This window comes from Heterocephalus glaber, unplaced genomic scaffold, assembly GCF_053883595.1.
Source record: "Heterocephalus glaber isolate CG9 unplaced genomic scaffold, H.glaber_assembly_v1.0 deba00001687, whole genome shotgun sequence".
Lineage (NCBI taxonomy): Eukaryota > Metazoa > Chordata > Mammalia > Rodentia > Bathyergidae > Heterocephalus > Heterocephalus glaber.
The window spans coordinates 8123101-8143308 of NW_028258412.1; the positions used below are offsets into that span (position 1 = coordinate 8123101).

General features: G+C 40.7%; 1 protein-coding gene across 10 annotated transcripts in view; it reads left to right on the top strand.

Moving 5' to 3' along the window:
• Nucleotides 1-8074: 8074 nt before the first annotated feature.
• The window catches only part of Depdc5 (DEP domain containing 5, GATOR1 subcomplex subunit), a 142020-nt gene continuing 129886 nt past the window's right edge, over nucleotides 8075-20208 (top strand). For 9 of the 10 annotated variants that reach the window (XM_004843507.4, XM_087198317.1, XM_004843508.4 and 6 more), the window contains exons 1-7: nucleotides 8075-8295; nucleotides 8957-9074; nucleotides 12791-12878; nucleotides 13447-13493; nucleotides 15787-15872; nucleotides 17866-17949; nucleotides 19883-19932. In XM_004843507.4, coding sequence (XP_004843564.1) covers nucleotides 9017-9074; nucleotides 12791-12878; nucleotides 13447-13493; nucleotides 15787-15872; nucleotides 17866-17949; nucleotides 19883-19932 — 413 coding nt within the window. In that variant the 5' untranslated portion in view covers nucleotides 8075-8295; nucleotides 8957-9016. Of the gene's footprint in view, nucleotides 8296-8956; nucleotides 9075-12790; nucleotides 12879-13446; nucleotides 13494-15786; nucleotides 15873-17865; nucleotides 17950-19882; nucleotides 19933-20208 lie in introns of those variants that run through there. The other variant, XM_087198321.1, reaches the window with a different exon arrangement.

Below are 20208 nucleotides of genomic sequence, written 5' to 3' on the forward strand. Positions count from 1 at the left end.
AGTTCTTTATTTTTTCCCCCCCATTGTTTATTGGTACATTTTAGGTATAAAATACAGTTACATTCATCATTGGGATCTTGTACCATTACATGAGTCTCTTGGTTCTTATTTTTTTTTCCTCTTCCCTTGCCCTCCCTTCACCCCCTCCACCCTTCCCTATTTGCAGAGACCTTGTTTCCATTTTTGCCTCTTCTCATATTTTTTCCTTTCCCTTTTTTCCCTCCCCCTACCCCTCCCAATTCCCCTGCTTTTAGACCTTTTCTCCCTGTTACACAATATCAGTTATACATTTTTTAAATTTCAAATAAGATTTTGGTTCTGCCATGCCAATCCTATACTAGTTGTGTCATTTTATTGCCAGACTATTTTGGTGGGGACTAGGTTTCAAAGTTTAATGGACAGATAAAGAGTAAGCATATCTGTCCCTAGGGCCGGGGATTTAGCCCAGTGGTTCCGTTGCCTGCCTCGCAAGCGCAAGGACCTGAGTTCAATCCCTGGTACCAAAAAAAAAAAAAAAAAAAGCATATCTGCCCTTTTTTCCCCACCTTAAGGAGAAAGCATTGTATCTTCTCCATTCATATAAGGCGTTCTCACTGGAAGTATGGAGTACATGTCTTTAATCTGTTGAGAAGTTTCTTTTCTACTTCTAGTCTCCTGATACCTTTTACCATGAACAGCTGTAGAATTTAGTCCAATACTTTTTCTCCAACTAGTGACAGGATCATATGGCTTTCTCCTTTCCTCTGTTGAAATGATGACTTTTGGGGATGGATCTTCCAATGCTGAACCGACACTGCCATCCCTATAACAAAACCACTTTCTACATCCTGCATTTCTAATAGTTTGTTTTGTTAAACAAATTTCTATCTATGTTCATACTTTTTTCTTCTATTATCTTTATCCAGTTTTACGATTAGCACAATGTTGAGTTCCTAAAATGAGGAGAGAAGTGTTCCTTCTTTTTTCTGCTTTAATTGTTTGATATAATTTATCAGTTAAAATGTTTATGAGCCTGCTGTTGTCATATAGGTAGGTTTTCAAGCTAGGAATATACTTTCTTTAATAGTTGCTATTCAAATTTTATATTTCCTCCAGAATTAGTTTCATTAATTTGTCTTCCAAGTTACTTCTTAGAAGTTGTCAACTTTATTTCAAAAAAGATTTTTGTAATATGCTTTCTATATCCTTTTAAATTCTGTAAAATCTGTGGTAATGTCTCCTAGATCTTAATATTGTAATTTTGTTTTTATTTCTTCACCAATTTAACACTAGATTGGAGTACCATGTGTTCATCACTTGACTTGTTTACCATCTGTTCCTTTCCGCCCCTGCCTTGTTTAACACTATGTTCACAGCACCTCATGCAGTGTTTGTCAGACATTTGAAGGAAAATAATAACCTAGAAGGGTACTAAGGAGGTTCAGAGAATGCAATCCATTTCCTCCATATCACACAGATAAATGTTAAAAATAGAAATCTTGCTTCTTGGAGCCTGGTGAGTGCTAGAGGTTTAGAACATTTGGAGATTTAAATTTTCCTCTGATCAAGGTATCTTTGAGCCAGTGAACATGTATTTGGGCTGAGAGTGGTTTTCCCAGTGTTAGGACTGGACATTTATAAACCCATTGGCCGAGACCATATACAGTTTCAAATATATGTGGAGTTCATATATAAGCTATGGATTTTCCAAAATATACAGATGCTATTGGGATGAATTAACTAGAAATTTCACTTTAAGCCATTTCTAAATTTATATTTTGAGTTTCTCATGTAAGAGAAATTATGTAATATTTAAACTTGTGTGATTTATTTTACTTAACATTATAGTCTTGAAGTGCATCCATTTTTCTACAAATAACTCAAGTTTATCTTTTTTTTTTTTTTTTTTGAGCTTTGTAGTCAAGGCTGGCCTTGAGTTGTAGTTGAGGCTGGCCTTGAACTCACTATGTAGCCCAGGCTGGCCTCAAATTCACAACCATCCTCCTGCCCAGGCCTCTCAAGTGCTGGGATTACAGGTGTGTGCCACCACACTCAGCCAAGTTTATCTTTCTTTATGGGAGAATAGTACTCCTTTGTGTACAAATACGAAATTCTTTTTTTGGGGGGGGATACCAGGGATCGAACTCAGGACCTTGCACTTGCACAGCAGGCTCCAGAACCACTGAGCTAAATCCCTGGCCCCAAATACCAAATTTCTTTAACCATTCATCTGTTGATGGACATATAGATAGCTACAAAGATTTGCCTACTATGGGTTGTGCTGCTATAAACAGAGGAGCACAGGTATCACTGCAGTATAAAGTCTTTTCTCTTTCAGGAAGATACCTACAAGGGGAACAATTGGGTCAAACAGAATTTCTAGTTTCATTTTTTTTGAGGAATCTCCATACTGGTTGTATGAAATGTTCCACAGTGGTTATACTAGTTTACATTCCCACCAGCAGTGTAGAAGGGTTTCTTTTTCTCCTCTGGCTTGCCAGTATTTGTTTATTATCTGGTTAATTGAAGATAGCCATTCTTTCCAGAGTAAGATAGAATCTCAGTGTTTTAATTTGCATTTCTCTAACAGCCAGCAATGTTGAATATTTTTTCATGTATCTATTGGCCATTTATACTTCTTCTGAGAAGTGTCTGTTCATTTCAATTGCCCATTTTTTTGATTGGGCCTTTTATTTTGGGTGGTCTAATTTTTTGAGTTCTTTACATATTCTAGATATTAGTCCTCAGTCAAAGGAATAGATGACAGAAGTTTTTTTCCAGTTTATAGGTTGTCTTTTCACTCTCTTGGTTGTTTTCTTTGCTGTTCAGCAGCTTTTTAACTTGACATAATCCCACTTTTTGAGTCTTGATTTGTTGACTTGATATAACCCCACTTGTTATTTCTTGCACAATTGGATTCTGTTCAGAAAGTCCTTGCCTATGCCTATGTCTTCAAAAGTTACCTATTTTAGGGCTGGGAATTTAGCTCAGTGGTTTCGGCTGCCTGCTGTGGAAGCGAAGGACTCGGGTTTGATCCCCGGTACCAAAAAAAAAAAAAAAGTTATCTATTTTACCTTGCAGCAGATTGTTTCTGTTTCAATGTTTAGATCTTTGATGCATTTTGATTTTAGTTTATTACATAGTGAGAGCCATAGGGCTAGACCCACCTTCTGCATGTGCATAGCCAGTTTTCCCAGCACCACTTGTTAAAGAGGCTATCTTTCCTCCACTGTATGTTTTTTGGCCCCTTTGTCAAAGATCAGTTGGCTAAATGTGTGTGGGGTTGTTTCTACATCCTCTATTCCATTCTGTTGATCTACTTGTCTGTTTTTGTCCCAATATCAAGCTGTATTTAATCACTGTAGTTTAATAATATAACTTGAAGTCCAAGATTGAGATGCCTCCTGCTTTGTTCTTCTTGCCCAGGACTGTTTTGCTCTTCTGGTTCCATGTGAATTTTAGGATTATTTTATCTAGTCCTGTGAGGAATACTGTTGGTATTTTGATTGGGATTTTGTTAAATCTGTATATTAGGGGCCGGGGATTTAGCTCAGTGGTTTTGCTGCCTGCTGTGCAAGTGCAGGGACCTAAGTTCAATCCCCGGTACCAAAAAAAAAATCTGTATATCAGTTTTGAAAGTATGTTCATTTTGACAATATTGGTTCTGTCTACCCAGGAACAGGGGATATTGGTCCATTTTCTGATGTCTTCTTCAATTTCCTTTTTTCAAAGTACTGTAGTTTTCCTTGTACAGGTCTTTCACTTCCTAGGGTAATTACTAAGTATTTACATTTTCTTGATGCTCTTGTGAATGGTATTTTTTTCCTAATTTCTGAGTTGAGTTCTTTATTGTTATAAAAGAACATTATTGATTTTTGTGTGCTGATTATGTATCCTGCTACAATATTCAATCTGTTTACTAATTCTAGGAGTCTTTTGGTGGATTTTTTTGGAGTGTCTTTTATGTAGAGGGTCATGGCATCTGTGAATAATGATAATTTGACTTCTTCCTTTCCTATATGTATATCCTTTTTATTTCTCTTGCATGATTACTCTGACTAGTGTTTCAAGTACTATATTGAACAGGAGTGGTGATAATGAACATCTTTGTCTTGTTCCTGATTTTATTTTATTTTATTTTTTTGTTTTTGTTTTTTTTTGGTACCGGGGATCGAACTCTGGACCTTGCACTTTGGAGGCAGGCACTGGAACCACTGAGCTAAATCCCTGGCCCTGTTCCTGATTTTAAAGGGGAAGCTTTTCCTCATTTAATATGTTGGCTATTGGTTTGCCATGAATGGGTTTCATGAGATTGAGATAAAGTCCACCTCTAGTTATTTTTTCAGCTTTTTTATCTTTTTTTTTTTTTTGGTACCAGCGATCGAACTCGGGACCTTGTGCTTGTGAGGCAGGCAGCGGAACCACTGAGCTAAATCCTCGGCCCTTTTCAGGGTTTTTATCATGAATGGATGTTCGATTTTGATCAAAGGCTTTTTTTCTTTTTTCTTTTGGTACCAGGGATTGAAGTCAGGTAATTGTGACAGGTGTGGTGCCACTAAGCTAAATCCCTGGCCCTCAAAAGCTTTTTCTATATCAAGTAAGATCATGTAATTTTTTTTGTCCTTGCTTTTGTTTATTGATTTGGATATACTGAACCATCCTTATGTCCCTGGGATAAAGCCTGCTTGGTCACGATGTATCATCTTTTTGATGATTTGGAGCACTTTTAATTCATAATCACCCCTCTCTCCCATGCTGGAGATGAAACCAGGGCCTTGAGCATGCAAGGCAAGTACTCTACAACTGAATTACATTTCTAATTGCTGAGCTACAGCCCTAACCATATACTGTTAATTTCAAAGACTTGATATATGTCCCTCAACTCATTTGGTCTTAGGTATTTTATGAAGGGGGAAAGACATATACTCTTTATTTCCATTTTGTAGGGGTGAAGTATGAAAACAAGAGAAGTATCTTGGGTAAAGCCACACAGTAAAAAAAATGGTTGTTGTACGGTGTTTACAGAACCAAGACTTTTGGATCACCCATTTGGGGACTATCTATCTGCTCTAGGCTCTCTAACCTTGATCAATTTTATATGATTAAAGACAATGCTTAAAGCTTTGAAGCATTTGAAATGACAGTTGTCAAACTCAGAAGTAAAATGTTTGCATTTCTAAGATACAGCACCAACCACGGACATCTCTCAGGAGAAAGAATTAGAGTACCCTGAAGGCCAAGAAGAGGGAATCATGTTAGCTCCCCCTGGAATGGAAAACTTCCCACCAACTACTGTTGCTAAAAAACAGCTCGGGGCATAGATCTGGCACAACATAAACATTTCTGTTACATCAAACATTTTATCCTTCAAAAAAATTTGTGGCCAGGTTTAGTGGTGCACACCCGTAATCTTAGCACTTGGGAGGACAAGGCAGGAGGATCATTCCTAATTCAAGGCCAGGCTGAACTATATAGGGAGGCCCTGTCTCAAAAAACAAAACAAAACAAAGATTTGTGAGTTGGGATGTAGCTCAGTGGCAAAGTGTTTGCCCAGCATGTGAGAGGTTCTGGGATCAATCCCTAGCACCAGAAACAAACAAATAAAAATTCTGTAAGCCAGGCACTGTGGCACATACCCGTAATCTCAGCACTTGGAAGGATGAGTTAGATGGATCACCACAAGTTCACAGCCAGCCTGGGCTAGTGAGTTCAAGGCCAGCATGAAACCCTGTCTTAAAAAAGGAAAAATTTTTTTGTAACTCTTTTCCTCCATTTAGTTATGTTATGATTTTTCTTCTCTTTCTCTCCCTCTCCTCTCCGCATGTCCCCCCACCCTGTGTGTGTGTGTGTGTGTGTGTGTGTGTGTGTGTGTGTGTGTATTTAACTGGGATGAAACCTAGGTAGAACACAAGATTTGGTGCATACTGGGCAAGTTACTCTACCATTTGCCCCCCCCCCCGCCATTTTGTTTTTTGAGACAAGGCCTGGCTAAGTTCCCCAAATTGGCCTTCAACATGCAGTCCTCCTGCCTCACCCTCCCAAGTACAAGTAAACTCCTGATTTACAAAGAAGTTCCTTTCTGGGAGAATGTTCCTAAATCAGATTAGTTTGCCTTTTTTTTTTTTTTGGTACCGGGGATTGAACTTGGGTCCTTGCACTTGCGAGGTAGGCGGCAGAACCACTGTACTAAATCCCCGGCCCAAGTCAGATTAGTTTGAAGGTCCAACAAAGTGAGTCTGATATATCTTTGACACAAATATACAATGTTAAGCTTTTCCTCTTGCTTCTGGACATCCTGGGCTCTAACTGAGCACAGCAATACTGTCACTATCACACTGTACAGTAGGGACACAGCAGCACAACTGTGACCATGTCCGGCAGACACGCGATACTTCCTCGATTTGTTCCCAACTCGAATGTTGGACTTGTAGCTCAGATTACAGGGTGCACCACAACTGCCCTGTATGATTTTTCTTTTCTTTGTTGTGCTGGGTATCTAATCCAGGGCCTCAAGCATGTCAGGCCAGTACTCTACTGCTGAGCTGAATCCCCAGCTCAGGTTTTCTTTTAAGTTTTCTCAAGTCTAGTGCCTTGCTGTCTGCAGTCTCAACTACTAGGCAGGCCAAGGCAAGAGGACTGCTTAAACCAAGGAGTTCTGTGCCAGCCTAGGTATCTCAGTGTGAAGTCATCTGAAAAAAGGGGGGTAAGGGCCTGGGATTTAGTTCAGTGCTTATGCCACCAGCAAGCACAAGGACCCAAGTTCGATGCCCCCACTCCCATACCAAAAAAAGAGGGGGGGGTCTTGCAGATACAGTTTGTAGCCAGGGTTACAGCATTTGCCTGGAATTTATGGATTCAATCCCCAGGACAGAAAAATAAAAGTACCTCACAATTACTCAATAAATTATTTAACTTAGCACAAATTCTAAATAAAATCATCACGTTTAAGGAAGTTTTTGCTTGTCTTACTGCAGGGGTCCCCTTAGCTCATACCCAAGTCTCTCATTGGTACACCCCACTTTTTTCTGCCAACATTCATATGGGGTCCTGAAAACCATAAGAAATTGGAACAGCTTGTGTGAAAGCTGTTAAGAAATTGAAACAGTGCTGTAGGGGCCAGGGACTTAGCGCAGTGGCACCACACCTTCCCAAGGTCCTGAGTTAGATCCCCAGTACCAAAACCAAACAAACACCCCCCCCCCCAAAAAAACCAAAGTGCTATAATGGACCGGAAGTAGAAGTGCCATTTAGATTTAGTAGTCACTGTGATTAGAAGTGGGGTAATGGTTTGACATAACACATGGATTCCAGTTATAAAAAGACCTAGCTGGTTGTGTTGGTGCTGGCCTGTAATCACAGCACTGGAAGAAGCTGAGGCAGGAGGATTCTAAGTTCGAGTTCAGCCTGAGCAATTTAGCGACATAGCTGGTCCTTGTCTCAAAATAAAAAATGAAGGGCCAGGGTGTAGTGGTAGATTGCCTGGCATTTAGTCAAAGCTTTGGTTTGGAGTCCCAGCACCGAGGGGGAAAAGAAAAGGCTTCGTACTCCATTCTTTGGAGTTTGTAGCCATAGGTTGTTTCCTGCCAGGGAAGTTTTATATGATCTATTACCTAATAGGGTTAAAACTACATAAGTCTGTTAATCATGTCAACTCTTAGGAGTAAAGAACGTCTTTTGGGGCTTGGGTTTGCAAACTGATATTTCCCAGTAGGAGCGCTCACCATTGTCTCATATGCTTAGCTCTCCGCATTTTATAAAAGTTCCAAAAACTTTCTTTTGCTCCTCTCAACAGCACTGTAGGGCCAGGCGAGCGTCACAAAGAGACAGCTCAGGAGGAACAAGGGAAACTCGCCCAGTTTCCCCTGTTGGGGGATCGCCAAGTCGGAAACGAAGCTCATGGGCACTATGTGCAGATTTCCTCCCCAAGGAAGCCGGCCATCTGGCCAGCTGGCGGGAAACCACAGCCGGTGGTCAGAGTGAGAAGCCATACGCGATGCCCCGCCCCCAGCGCAAGCCCCGGATGAGGAAGTGGCGCGGCCACCGAGACGCGGCGGAGGCTCGGCGAGAGCGGCTCCGGGGCGCGGGGGCGCGGGGGCGGGAAGGGGGCGGGGACCCAGGCGGGGCCACGGAAGCGGCGCGGGTTCTCAGGTGAACCCTCCGCGGTAGGGGTTCCCTCGCCAGCGTCTCGAACTCAGGGTCTGAAGGTGCACCGGGCGTGGGGCTTAGGTTAGGCGTGCAGAGGAGACCCGGGGTACCTTCTGAGAGTCTGGCTCTCGACTCCCTGGCCTGAGGCTGGAAGGGGCTCCGGACCTGAGGGTGAGTGAAACTGCTCTCCTTGGGATACAGCTTGAAGGAGGGGTCTGTGGTCCAGATTCGAGTTCTTATTCTGTCTTCAACCCGCTCTGTGACCTTGGACGAGTCTCTCTCCCTCTCTGAGCGGTGAAATGGAGGCGGGAGGGTCAGCTGAGAGTTGGTACGGATGCAGGTTCGGCATAGGAAATCCTGCTTTCCTCCTATTTGTACTGGCTTTTTCCAGGACATTTTTGGCAAAATGTGAATTGTGAGACTGCCTCGAAGTTTCTGAGTGACCTTGGTAAAGTCCCATGTATTGGCTTTTACTTTCCTCATCTACAAATTGAAGCTTAGCCTCCTAAAATCGGTATAATATTTGTGTTTTATTGGTGTAGCTGGAGACAAGGTAATGAGTGCTCCATTCGATTATAAGTCTTCCCTTTAGGAATGAGGTAGAATATCTTTTTTGAAGTTTGACTAGACCCCTGCCGGAATTCTCCTTAATTCCTAGATTCTGTGGTTCTTTGTTCTACCTCTCTTCTTGTAATCGGGAGAGTGATTTCATCCTAGGATTGGGCCCTTCCATCTGTCGGCTGAGCAACACCAGTATCTTCACTGATCTAAAATCAAAGCCGAGGCGGGGAAAAGTTCTACATTCTAGCCTTTTTGTTTGTTTCAATGGCAGGGAGAAAAGATGACTTCTCTATCCCAAGGCTGGAACAGTTGAAGGAAACTACAGAACAAGATGAGAACAACAAAGGTCTACAAACTGGTCATCCACAAAAAAGGATTTGGGGGCAGTGGTCAGTATTGATTAGTTTTGGGGGGTTGTGCAAGTCGGGTGAAGTTCTAATGTGTCCAGAGACTTGAAAATTACTCAGCAGCTCATGTGACAATCTAAGCTAGACAGGCGACTGAGTGAAGCAGCTACAGCAATAAGGAGGATAGAATTTGAGACTACAGGCCCTTTCTGAAAGCATTTGCATTCAGACTTTTAAGGAACGTTGTCCATTTTTTGTATTTACTACCCTTCATTTATTTGTGTTTATTTTTTTGCTGTATATGTGAAATTCCATCCTGTACTGCTTTGGCAGGTAACAGGAACTAAAATGGTATTTCATTTTTTCATGTTCAGTGAGAGAGATGTTTCTTATGTGTGCATAGAAGAGGTATGATCAAAGCAAGCACCTTTGCCTAGGTCCTGGTCTAAGGAAGAAGGGATAGGATGCAGCATGGTACCATGCACTAAGGCAGAATCTGTATACCTGTTCTGCCTCTGGCTTTCTCTGTGATTTCAGACAAGCCCCTAGTTTACCTTTTCTGCAAATTCAAGGGTTTTACAACAGTTTGTCTTGGCTCTTGACTCCATAAATCTGTGGAATAGGAGGGCAATAGTATGATTTTTTTCTTTTGTGAGTAATAATTTTCTCTTTTAACAACCTCATTTACATCAGAAATTGGAATTAACACAACATTTTTTAGTTTATTTTATTTATTTATTGCAGTGCTGGGGATCAAACTTGGGGCCTCAAGCTTGCTCCCTACCACTGAGGTACACCCCAAGCCCTTAATTTATATCTTATTATGCATTTACTTCTGTGTTATATATGTATAATCCACTGGAGGGCAGGAACTGTCAAAAAGAAAATAAGCCCGGTGTAGTGGCACATGCCTGTAATCCCAGCACTGAGGAGGGTGAGGCAGGAGAATTGCTGCAAGTTTGAGTCCAGCCTAGACTATGTAGCAAGACCTTGACTCAAAAAAACCAAGGAAAAAAAAAAAATCCCATAAAAATGGAAAATAGTTTCTAAATCATAGGATGTTCTGAGGCTTCAGTAAGATGACCATGTAAGAGCATTTAGCAGGTTCCAGGTTCATATTCAATAAATGAAGCCATTATAATTATCAGGCCAAAGATTTACCAAGCATGGATATATCTGAAACACCACTTCTGCTAAATTGCAGTCTATTGTTAACCCTGTGTTTTGTGTGCTATTGATGTTGCCTAAACATTTGTGTGGAATAATAGATAATTATTGAACAGAGAACAGAAATAACTGTGGCAGAGGAAGCCAGGCGTGGTAGCACATGACTGTAATCCCAGCACTCAGGAGGCTGAGGGAAGGGGGATCCCTGTGAGTTCAAGGCCAGCCTGCATTATCCAGACCTGTCTCAAAAAACCCCAACAAAACAAAACAAAAAACATTGGTATCTCCTGCCTCGAAAGCACAAGGTCCCAAGTTCAATCCCCAGTACCAAAAAAAAAAAATAATAATAATTGGCAGAGGAAATAACACAAGGATACAATGTATATGGCACATATACAACACATACAAGTCCATGTTGTCATGTGTATAAGACAAAGGAAGCTAGATGATGTACCCTAGAGTATACATTTAAATACAACCAGTAAAGCTGGGCATGATGTTGCATGCCTATAATCCCAGGTCTCTGGGAAGCTGAGGCAGGAGGATCACAAGTTCAACACTAACCTGGGGCAGTTTAGTGACTTAGCAAGATCCTGTCTCAAAAAATAAAAAAGGGGGCTGGGGACTTAGCTCAGTGGTTCCTCCACTTGCCCTGAAAGCGCAAGGACCTGAGTTTGATTCCTGGTACCAAAAAAAAAATTAAAAAGGGCTGAGGATGTAGCTCAGTGTGAAGGCCCTGGGTTCAATCCCTAATACAGTACTATAAGACAAAAAACAAAATAAAATGAAACAACCAGTAAATATTTATTAAGTATATACCTATGGCAAACACAAAGAGTATGACTATGACAAGATCTCTCATTCCTAAGGAACTTTCACACCAGTGAGACAAACATGCACTAGGAAATGATAAAACAGCAAAATATGTGCTCAGGGAGCTTAATTTAGACTGGAAGTTAGGAGAAGGTCACAGAGATACACATAACATGGTCCATGGAAACATACTGAATAAAATTGAGGATTAACCCAATGCTTCACTTTATTAGCAAATTTTTGTTGAATATGATTATATTTGAATTTTTTTTTTTTTTTTGAGATAGGCTCTCACTTTGTAATGTAGGCTGGCCTTGAACTCTCAGTGATCCTTCTGCCTCAACCTCTGACTGCTGGGGTTACAGGCATGTGCCACCATGCTAAGCTTTTATTTGAAATCTCTTATTTTTTTAGACAGAGTGTCGCTATGTAATTCAGGCTGGCCTCGAAGTCATGGCAGTCCTCCTGCCTCAGCCTCCCAAGTGCTGGGACTACAGGCATGTGCCACCATGCCAGGCCTTGAAATCTTGTTTATTTTTTTTGGTACTAGGGATCGAACTCGGGTCCTTGCGCTTGCGAGGCAGGCAGCAGAACCACTGAGCTAAATCCCCGGCCCAATGGTGTACTTATTTTTCATGGTGTTAGAATAATTAAAGGTGATGTAATTCTGTCTAATCTAAAATAGCAGTATAAGGGGCCAGGGATTTAGCTCAGTGGTTCCGCCACCTGCCTCACAAGCACAAGGTTCCAAATTCGATCTCCGGTACCAAAAACAACCCCAGCAGTATAGTCATTCTGTCTTATGGCTCTGAGGTTTGTTTGGTGCTGTGGATTAAAGTCAGGGTCTTTTGTGCTTTTAAGGATGTACTCTGCCAGCCCCTACCCCCTATATTTTCAGGGTCTTTCTGAACTCTAATGTGAACTGATACCTGAAGTTGTTCCATGATCAGATGCTGCCTATCAAAGTCCAGGGCTTTTTATGTGGCTTGATGTTTGTCATGCATGAGAGGTGGTGAGGTTTTAAGTAGAAGGAATCCTATATAGTTACTAGCTGTTGACTCTTAGGCAAGTCAGTTTATTTCCCATTTATTTCTTCTCTCCCATTATCACCATTATCACAGATCCATTGTTAGAGTCACATTAAGACAGCGTTTAGGGAAATTCTTTGAACACTGATTGTGCTATACCTGTGGGACCCAAGCCTTTTAGAACCTGGTGTATGCCAGATCTGTGATATTTGAAGGCATAAAGGCCTATCCTAGAGACTTCATTCTCAGAAACCATGGGCTGCTTTTTCATGGGCTCAGTGGGATAGTAGAAAGAGTGTGAGCTCTGGACAAAGGTCTCTGAGCCCTATCTGATTCAGCTACTCACTAGCTCAGTACCTAGATTCCTGTGCATATCCTTTCATCATTCTAAACTTGAAAATGGAATGTTAGGGACTGAGGGTATAGCTCTGTGGCAGAGTACTCCTTCCTATGGGTTCAGTTTGCAGCGCTGAAAAAAATTCAAAAACAAAAAACTCAAAATGGAGTCTCAGTGATACAGAAAAAAAAAAAAGAACCACATCTGTGATACAGGGTAGTAATATCAACTCAATAGGGTACACAGTGTACTTGTCACCCACATGAATGTATTTTTTACTTGATATTTTTACTTTTTTTTTCTGAGGAGGTGGGTGTGTGCTGGAGATTGAACCTGGGCCTTGCATTTGCAGAGCACACACTCTACTGCAGAGTAGAGTGTTTTCTATTTAAGGTCACTGAATTGTCTTTCAGATGATGAGCTAGTTGTGAACCCTAAAGTGTTTCCTCACATCAAGCTTGGAGACATTGTGGAGATTGCTCACCCCAATGATGAATACAGGTGAGCATGTTATTAAGGTCAAGGGAATTGGATAGCTTGCTGTTTCCAAATGGTATTTATTTTTTGTCTAAGGGTCTTGAAGAGCAAGATAACTTTTTGCCTTTAAAAATGCTTATACCCTTTGAGATTGGGTAAACCAATAGTTTTTTAAGGGTTGTCCACCCTCCCTTCTTTCCTTTCTCCCTGCCTTCCTTTCTGTTTGTTCTTTTGTGACAGCTTTTTGCTATGTAGGCCAGGCTGGCCTTGAATTTGCTATGTAGCTGAGGCTGGCCTCAAACTTGGAATATTCCTGTCTCAGCTGTCTTATTGTTGGAATTACAGGTGTGCTGTACTGCAGCTCATCTTTCTTTATTTTTAAAAACTGAAATGATAACTGAAAAGTTCTGTTACATTTATCTATTTCTCTTGCAAACGCAGTTTCTTTGTTTCTAAGGGAACAGTCTCCCATTGTTGTGCCTTAGGTTACATTATGTTCAAAGTGATCTGTTTGCCTTTTTTTGGGTGGGGGATGGTGAGCTGAGGCATCACTGTTTACAGTCTCCCATATCTTTGTTGCTTTATTTTCCAGCCCTCTGCTGTTGCAAGTCAAGTCACTTAAAGAAGACTTACAGAAAGGTACGGATTACATCTCTCTTGTCTGCGATTTTTGTATTTACTGTCTCAGAAACTGTAAAAACTTCATAATTTTAGGGTATGAGAGCAAGTACTTTCTTGTCAAATTACTACTTTCTTTTTTTTTTGGTACCTGGGATCGAACTCGGGTCCTTGTGCTTGTGGAACAGGCGGCAGAACCACTGAGCTAAATCTCCAGCCCTAGTACTTTCTTATGAAATTGTGTTCTCTTAAAATAAAATGTAAAATATCAAAACTACCAAAGAATCTCATTTTGTCAGCATTTTTAGGGCACTTAAAAAAACTGTATTTAGCATCAGGAGAAAAGTTAATCTGACCATAGGAAAGCATGTTTTAAGTATTATATTTTTTGCACAAAGCATTTAAGTACCTAAGACAGGTGTGATGGAACATGCCTGTAATCATAGCACTCTGGGAAGTTAAGGCACAAAGATTCCAAGTTTGAGCTCAGCCTGGGAAACTTAGTGAGATCCTGTCTCAAAATGAAAAACAAGAAAGGGTGGGGATGTAGCTTAGTGCAAAGGCCCTGGGTTCACAGTCCCTAGTACTGAAGAAAAAAAAATTAAGTGCCTACTCTGAATGAGATAGGGACATAGAAGAAGCATGTACTGATGATTGTCTACCACTTGTGCAAGCACTGTACTGGGAATTTTTTTTTTTTTTGGTACTTGGGATTGAACCAAGGGCCTCACACATGTTAGGCAAGTGCTGTACCACTGAACTGCATCCCTAACCTTTTAAAAAAATTTTAAAGCTGTGTATGATGGTGCACAGCTGTAATCCTAGCACTTGGGAGGCTGAAGCAGGAGGATTGTGAGTGCCAGGCCAACCTGGATTACACAGCAAGACTTATGGTTTATATCTAGATGTCCCACAAGAGCTTCATGTGCTCATAGGTGGGAATTTGGAAGGTGACTGGATTATGGGAGCGTGATAGGTGTCTTGCTGTTAGGAGGTGGTGTCTGGTTGGAAGAGGTTTGTCACTGGGAGTGTGAAGGATATATCTCCCCTCCCAATTCCTCTTTCCTCCTCTCTGCTTCCTGGCTGCCATGAGGTGAGCAGCTTCTCCTTTGCTGTGCTCTCTGCCCTGCTGTTTCTTTGTTGTAGCTGGCAGAACATGGACTTTACACGTGAGTCAAAACAAACCTTTTTTTTTTGGTACCGGGGATTGAACTTGGGACCTTGTGATTTTGCAGCAGGCGCTGGAACCACTGAGCTAAATCCCTGGCCCCATCTTTTCTTCTTTATGTTGTTAGTGTTGGGCATTTTGTCCCAGCAATGAGAAAGTGACGAACACAAAGGTCTTTCTCTCAAACCTCCCCACCCCCTTTTTTTCTTTTTGGTACGGGGTATCGAACTCGGGACCTTAAGCTTGTGAGGCAGGCAGTGGGACCACTGAGCTAAATCCCTGGGCTTTGAACATTTTTTTATGTCTCTCCCTCATCTCTCTTTTCTTTTTTTGGTACTGGGGATCGAACTCGGGTCCTTGCGCTTACGCAGCAGGTGGCGGAACCACTGAGCTAAATCCCTGGCCCTCCCTCATCTCTTTTTTGAGTGCTGGGGATTGAACTCACATAATCTCTACATCCCAGTCTCTCTCTTTCTTTTCTTTTCTTTCTTTCTTTCTTTCTTTCTTTCTTTCTTTCTTTCTTTCTTTCTTTCTTTCTTTTTTTCGTTTTTTCTTTCGCAGTGGCAAAGTATTTGAAAAAGTAAGAGTGAAGAGTAAGAGAGCAAGCTTGGGCCTAGTAAAAGAGGAAAAAGTAAGATAAAAGAACACCCTGGAGGAAAAGCAGAGAACTGTTTAAATTTTAAGCTCTTAGAAGAAAAAGAACATGTCTTTCTCATGACAAATGATCAATTGTTTTGCTTGTATAATGTCTGCATTTTTTTGTTTGTTTGTTTTGGTATCGGGGATTGAACTCTGGACCTTGCACTTGTGAGGTGGTAGGTGCAGTGCCACTGAGCCCTGGCCCCACTGTTGTCATTTTTATAGATTAGAATGTATTCACCTACTTTTTTCTCATTTTTATTTTTCTTACGGTATTATGGATTAAACTCAGGGCCTTCACACTGAGCTGTATTCCCAGCCCTTTTGTATTTTTTATTTTCAGATAGGATCTTGCTAAGTCACTGTGTTGCCCGGGCTAGGCTCAAACCTGTTATTCTCTTGCCTCAGCCTCCGAGACTGCTGGGATTACAGACATGCACTTCCATGCCAGCTTTACCTGCTTTTTCAAAATGTGTTATCTGATTCACATTTTTTTCTCTGTTTCAGAAACTATCAGTGTGGACCAGACTGTGACTCAAGTGTTCCGGCTAAGACCTTATCAAGATGTTTATGTGAATGTTGTGGACCCTAAGGTATGTCTTTGTTCTGGATTTGAATATCTTTTTTGAATGATTAGCACCCTTCCTAAAGGGTAAGTCACTAAGGAAATAATGAGTTATTTAAGCATAGTGTTAGACTATTAAATAATGGTTATATATAGGCCATTTAGATTATAGGGGGTATGTAGGTTGTATGTAGGGTTTTTTTTTTTGGTACCAGGGATCGAACTCAGGACCTTGCGCTTGCAAGGCAGGCGGCAGAACCACTGAGCTAAACCCTCGGCCCAACTCACCTCCCTTTTTTTTTTTTTTTTTTTTTTTGTACTGGGGATTGAACTCGGGTCCTTGTGCTTTCGGAGCAGGCAGCAAAACCACTGAGCTAAATCCCAGGCCCTTGGCTCCCTTTTGTTATTGATTTATCCTAATAAGATTTTGAATATGAAACTATATATATACTTTTCAATTAAATTACTAAAATTTCTTTATGTATTCTTTTTAAAAATTAAATGTACCACTAATAGGTAAAAATCATTGCCCAGAAGGTATTATTGTACTCTTTTTTTTTTTTTTTTTTTTTTTGGTACTGGGGATGAAACTTGGGACCTTGCACTTTTGAGGCAGGCAGCAGAACCACTGAGGTAAATCCCCATCCCCCAGAAGGTATTATTGACATTATCTTGGGAAATAAAATACAGTGTTCAATACAACTGCCACAGTGAAGACTAAAACAAGGGCACAGTGGTATGTACTGTAGTCCCAGCTGCTTAGGAGAGTGAGGCAGGAGAATGACTTGAATCTGGGAGGTTCTATTTTTTTCTTTTTGTTTTTTTGAGACTGGATCTCACTCTGTAGTGCAGGGTGGCCTTGAATTCACTGTGTAGTCCAGGTTGGCCTTGAACTCAGGCAATACTCATGCCTCAGCCTCCCAAGTGCTGGGATAACAGGTGTTCGCCACCACACCCAGCTGAACGAAGGAGTTTTTTTTTTGTTTTGTTTTGTTTTTGTATAACGAAGGAGTTTTAAGGCCAGTTTGAGCAACATATGGAAGCTTCCCCCCCAAAAAAGACAAAATCATAGAAATACAATATAAGTACTCTGGTTTTTTGCACTGAATTTGATACAACCGCTGTGGGATCTGTTGTAGACTTACCATCCTTACTTGCAAGCCTTTTGGTTGGGTTTTGTTTTGTTTTGAATCCTATAATTGTTTTATTTTTATTTTTTTTTTATAGCAAAACATTCATTGGTGTTTTTTTGTTTTGTTTTGTTTTGAGATGTTGTCTTGCTATATAGTCCAGGTGGCCTTGAATTTGATATATAACTCAGGCTGACCTCAAACTCAATCTTTTTGTTGCAAGGTGCTGAATGCTAGGATTGTAGGCGACCATGCTAAGCTTTCAAGCTACCTTTGGGAGGATAAAATTCTGTTTGTTAAGCAAGGGGTATTAAACCCAGGACCTTCACACTGAACTACATCCTTAGAGCTTTTTTTTCTTTTTTTTTAAATGAGGGAATGTTGACAAGAGGTTTTTTTTGAGTACTGGGGATCTTGTGCTTGTGAGGCAGGCAGCGGCACCACTGAGCTAAATCCCTGCCCCCCCCCCTTTTTTTTGAATTGTTTATTTTGAGACAGGGTCTCTAAATTGCTGAATTGCCCAGGTGAGGCTTAAACTCGTGGTCTTGCCTCAGCCTCCCAGAGTGCTAGGATTACAGGCATGTACCATTACACCTGGCACTTCCAGTAGTTGTTTTACAAGCAGTTTTTGTTTGTTTATTTTTTTGTTTTGGTTTTTTGGTTTTTTGAGATGGGGTGTTGCTATATAGTTGAAGCTGGTCTTGAACTCATTATGTAGCCCAGGCTGGCCTTGAACTTGCGGTGATCCTCCTGCCCGAGCCTCCTGAGTTTTGAGATCACAGGCGTGAGTCACTACAAATATTTTGTATTTTTCTGTGTTGGATGGGCATTGTCTTATGGCTATAGAGTATGACACAATAACAGAGAGATGTGTTTGATTATCCCTTTTAGGATGTGACCCTTGACCTAGTGGAACTAACTTTTAAGGATCAATATATTGGCCGTGGGGATATGTGGCGACTAAAGAAAAGTTTGGTAAGATGTGATTAAAAAAAAAAAAACAAAGTTTGTTACTTTTTCCATTATATGAATAATTGTTTATCATCAAGAAGCTTGTAAGATCTAGTAAGAAGAAGAGCACGAAATCATTTCTGATTCCAGCATCTGTAAGCAAGTTTTTGGTTTTTTTTTTTTTGGTACCGGGGATCAAACTCAGGTCCTTGCACTTGTGCAGCAGGCAGCGAAACCACTGAGCTAAATCCCCAGCCCCTGTAAGGAAGTTTTAAAAAATTTTTTGACCAGTTCACGTTCACTGAGTATGTTTTTATTTATTTTTTTTTTGTTGCTGGGGATCGAACTTGGGTCCTTGCACTTTCGAGGCAGGTGGCAGAACCACTGAGCTAAATCCCCGGCTCCTCTTTTTTTATTAGTACATGTTTGAGGTAGATAATTAATACATTCATTGTGGGTAGTTGGTACATGTACTTGACATGTCTTAATTCTTTTTACATCCATTTCTCCCCTTCTTCCTGTAGACTGTTATCATAAATATCTTATTATATCCTCTTATCCTTTTTAATCCTTCTCCCAATTTTTTTTTTTTGTTGTTTTTTGTTACCGGGGATTGAACTCAGGACCTTGTGCTTTGAAGGCAGGTGAGGTGCCTCTGAGCTAAACCAACAGCCCTTCCCAATTGTTCTTGAGCTTTGTTTTTGTTTATTGTTGTAGATGTTTACGTTTTAGACTTAAGCTTCTTTTTTTTTTTTTTGGTACCGGGAATTGAACTCAGGACCTTGCACTTGTGAGGCAGGCGCCGGAACCACTGAGCTAAATCCCTGGCCCCTACATTTTAGATTTGAATGGGAAATCATACTGTTATTTTGTAATTGAATAGGACTTTAGTTTTCAGGTTGTCATTTGATATCATTTGCTCCTCATAGCTTCTCCTCACAGACTAATATTTTTGTTCCCAATTTATAGATGTAAAAATAGATTAAGAAATTAAGGGATGGTTCAAGGTTAGTTGGCTGGTAGGCAGATGACACGGGGCTAGAACCCAGATCTTGTGGCTTCTGGGTGAGACTGCTTCTTGCTGTACCTTCTTTCTGTTTTCATTACTTATATTTTTTTGGTGTTTGGTGCTGAGGGTCAAATCCAGGTCCTTATATACTCCAGGCAAGTGCTCTACCACTGAGCTACAACCCTAACGCCCTATTTATTTTTATTTTTTAATTTTTAAATTTTTTTTTGTACCGGGGATCGAACTCAGGTCCTTGCGCTTGCGCAGCAGGCGGTGAAACCACTGAGCTAAATCCCCACCCTCCCCATTTATTTTTAATGAATATTTTCCCCTTAGTTTATCAGAAATGTGAGCTGGTACTGAAAACTCTCCTTATTGCTTATTATGAAACAAATTATAGGTAAAATTTCCACATAATACATATTTTTTGGAAAAAAAAATTTTGCTTAGGCTATGGTGCTGCTCAGTGGTAGAGTGTTTGCCTAGCATGCTTGAGGTTCCTGGATTCAATCTCTAGCACTTCCGAAAACAAAAAAGTTAGGTATGGTGGTACACTTCTGTAATCTCAGCCACCTGGGACACTAAGAGCAGAAAGATTGCTTAAGCCAGGAGTTAGTGACCAGCCTGGGTGACATAGTAAGACCCTGTTACAAAAGAAAAAAATAAATGTGAAAGATAAACTGTACTACATTTAAATGAATAAACTTATATGAAGGTAAGTATATTTGTCATGCTGGGTGTTTATTGTCCACCTGGTCGTTCCTTTGTCTACACTTGCCAATTTCTTAAGCATCTATAATTATACCTGCCCCAGCAAGTTTTCCTCTGAGGTAAAGCTATCACTCCCATGCTGATTGAATATTGTGTTGTTAGATTAGAAAGCCAAGAGACCTTGTTTGTGACTTTTCATGGCTTTGACAGGTTGAATGTGCATATCTCTTCCCTTAGGTCAGCACATGTGCCTATATCACTCAGAAGGTGGAATTTGCTGGTATTAGGTAAGTAATATATTCTTGACTTATCAGGTAGTAAATAGCTTGTGTTCCTCCCCCAACCCCCCACCTTTACCAGGGATCAAACTCAGGACCTTGCACTTGTGAGGCAGGTACAGCGCTACTGAGATAAATTCCCGGCCCAATCAGCTAGTAAATAGAAGTAGGATCTAGTGCAAGGACTGGGCTCCATAAGACATTTGAGGCATGGATATCTATGTAATAAAATCACAAGAGCTTAAAACATTATATTGTTGATCCAGGATCGCTGTGAATTTTGAA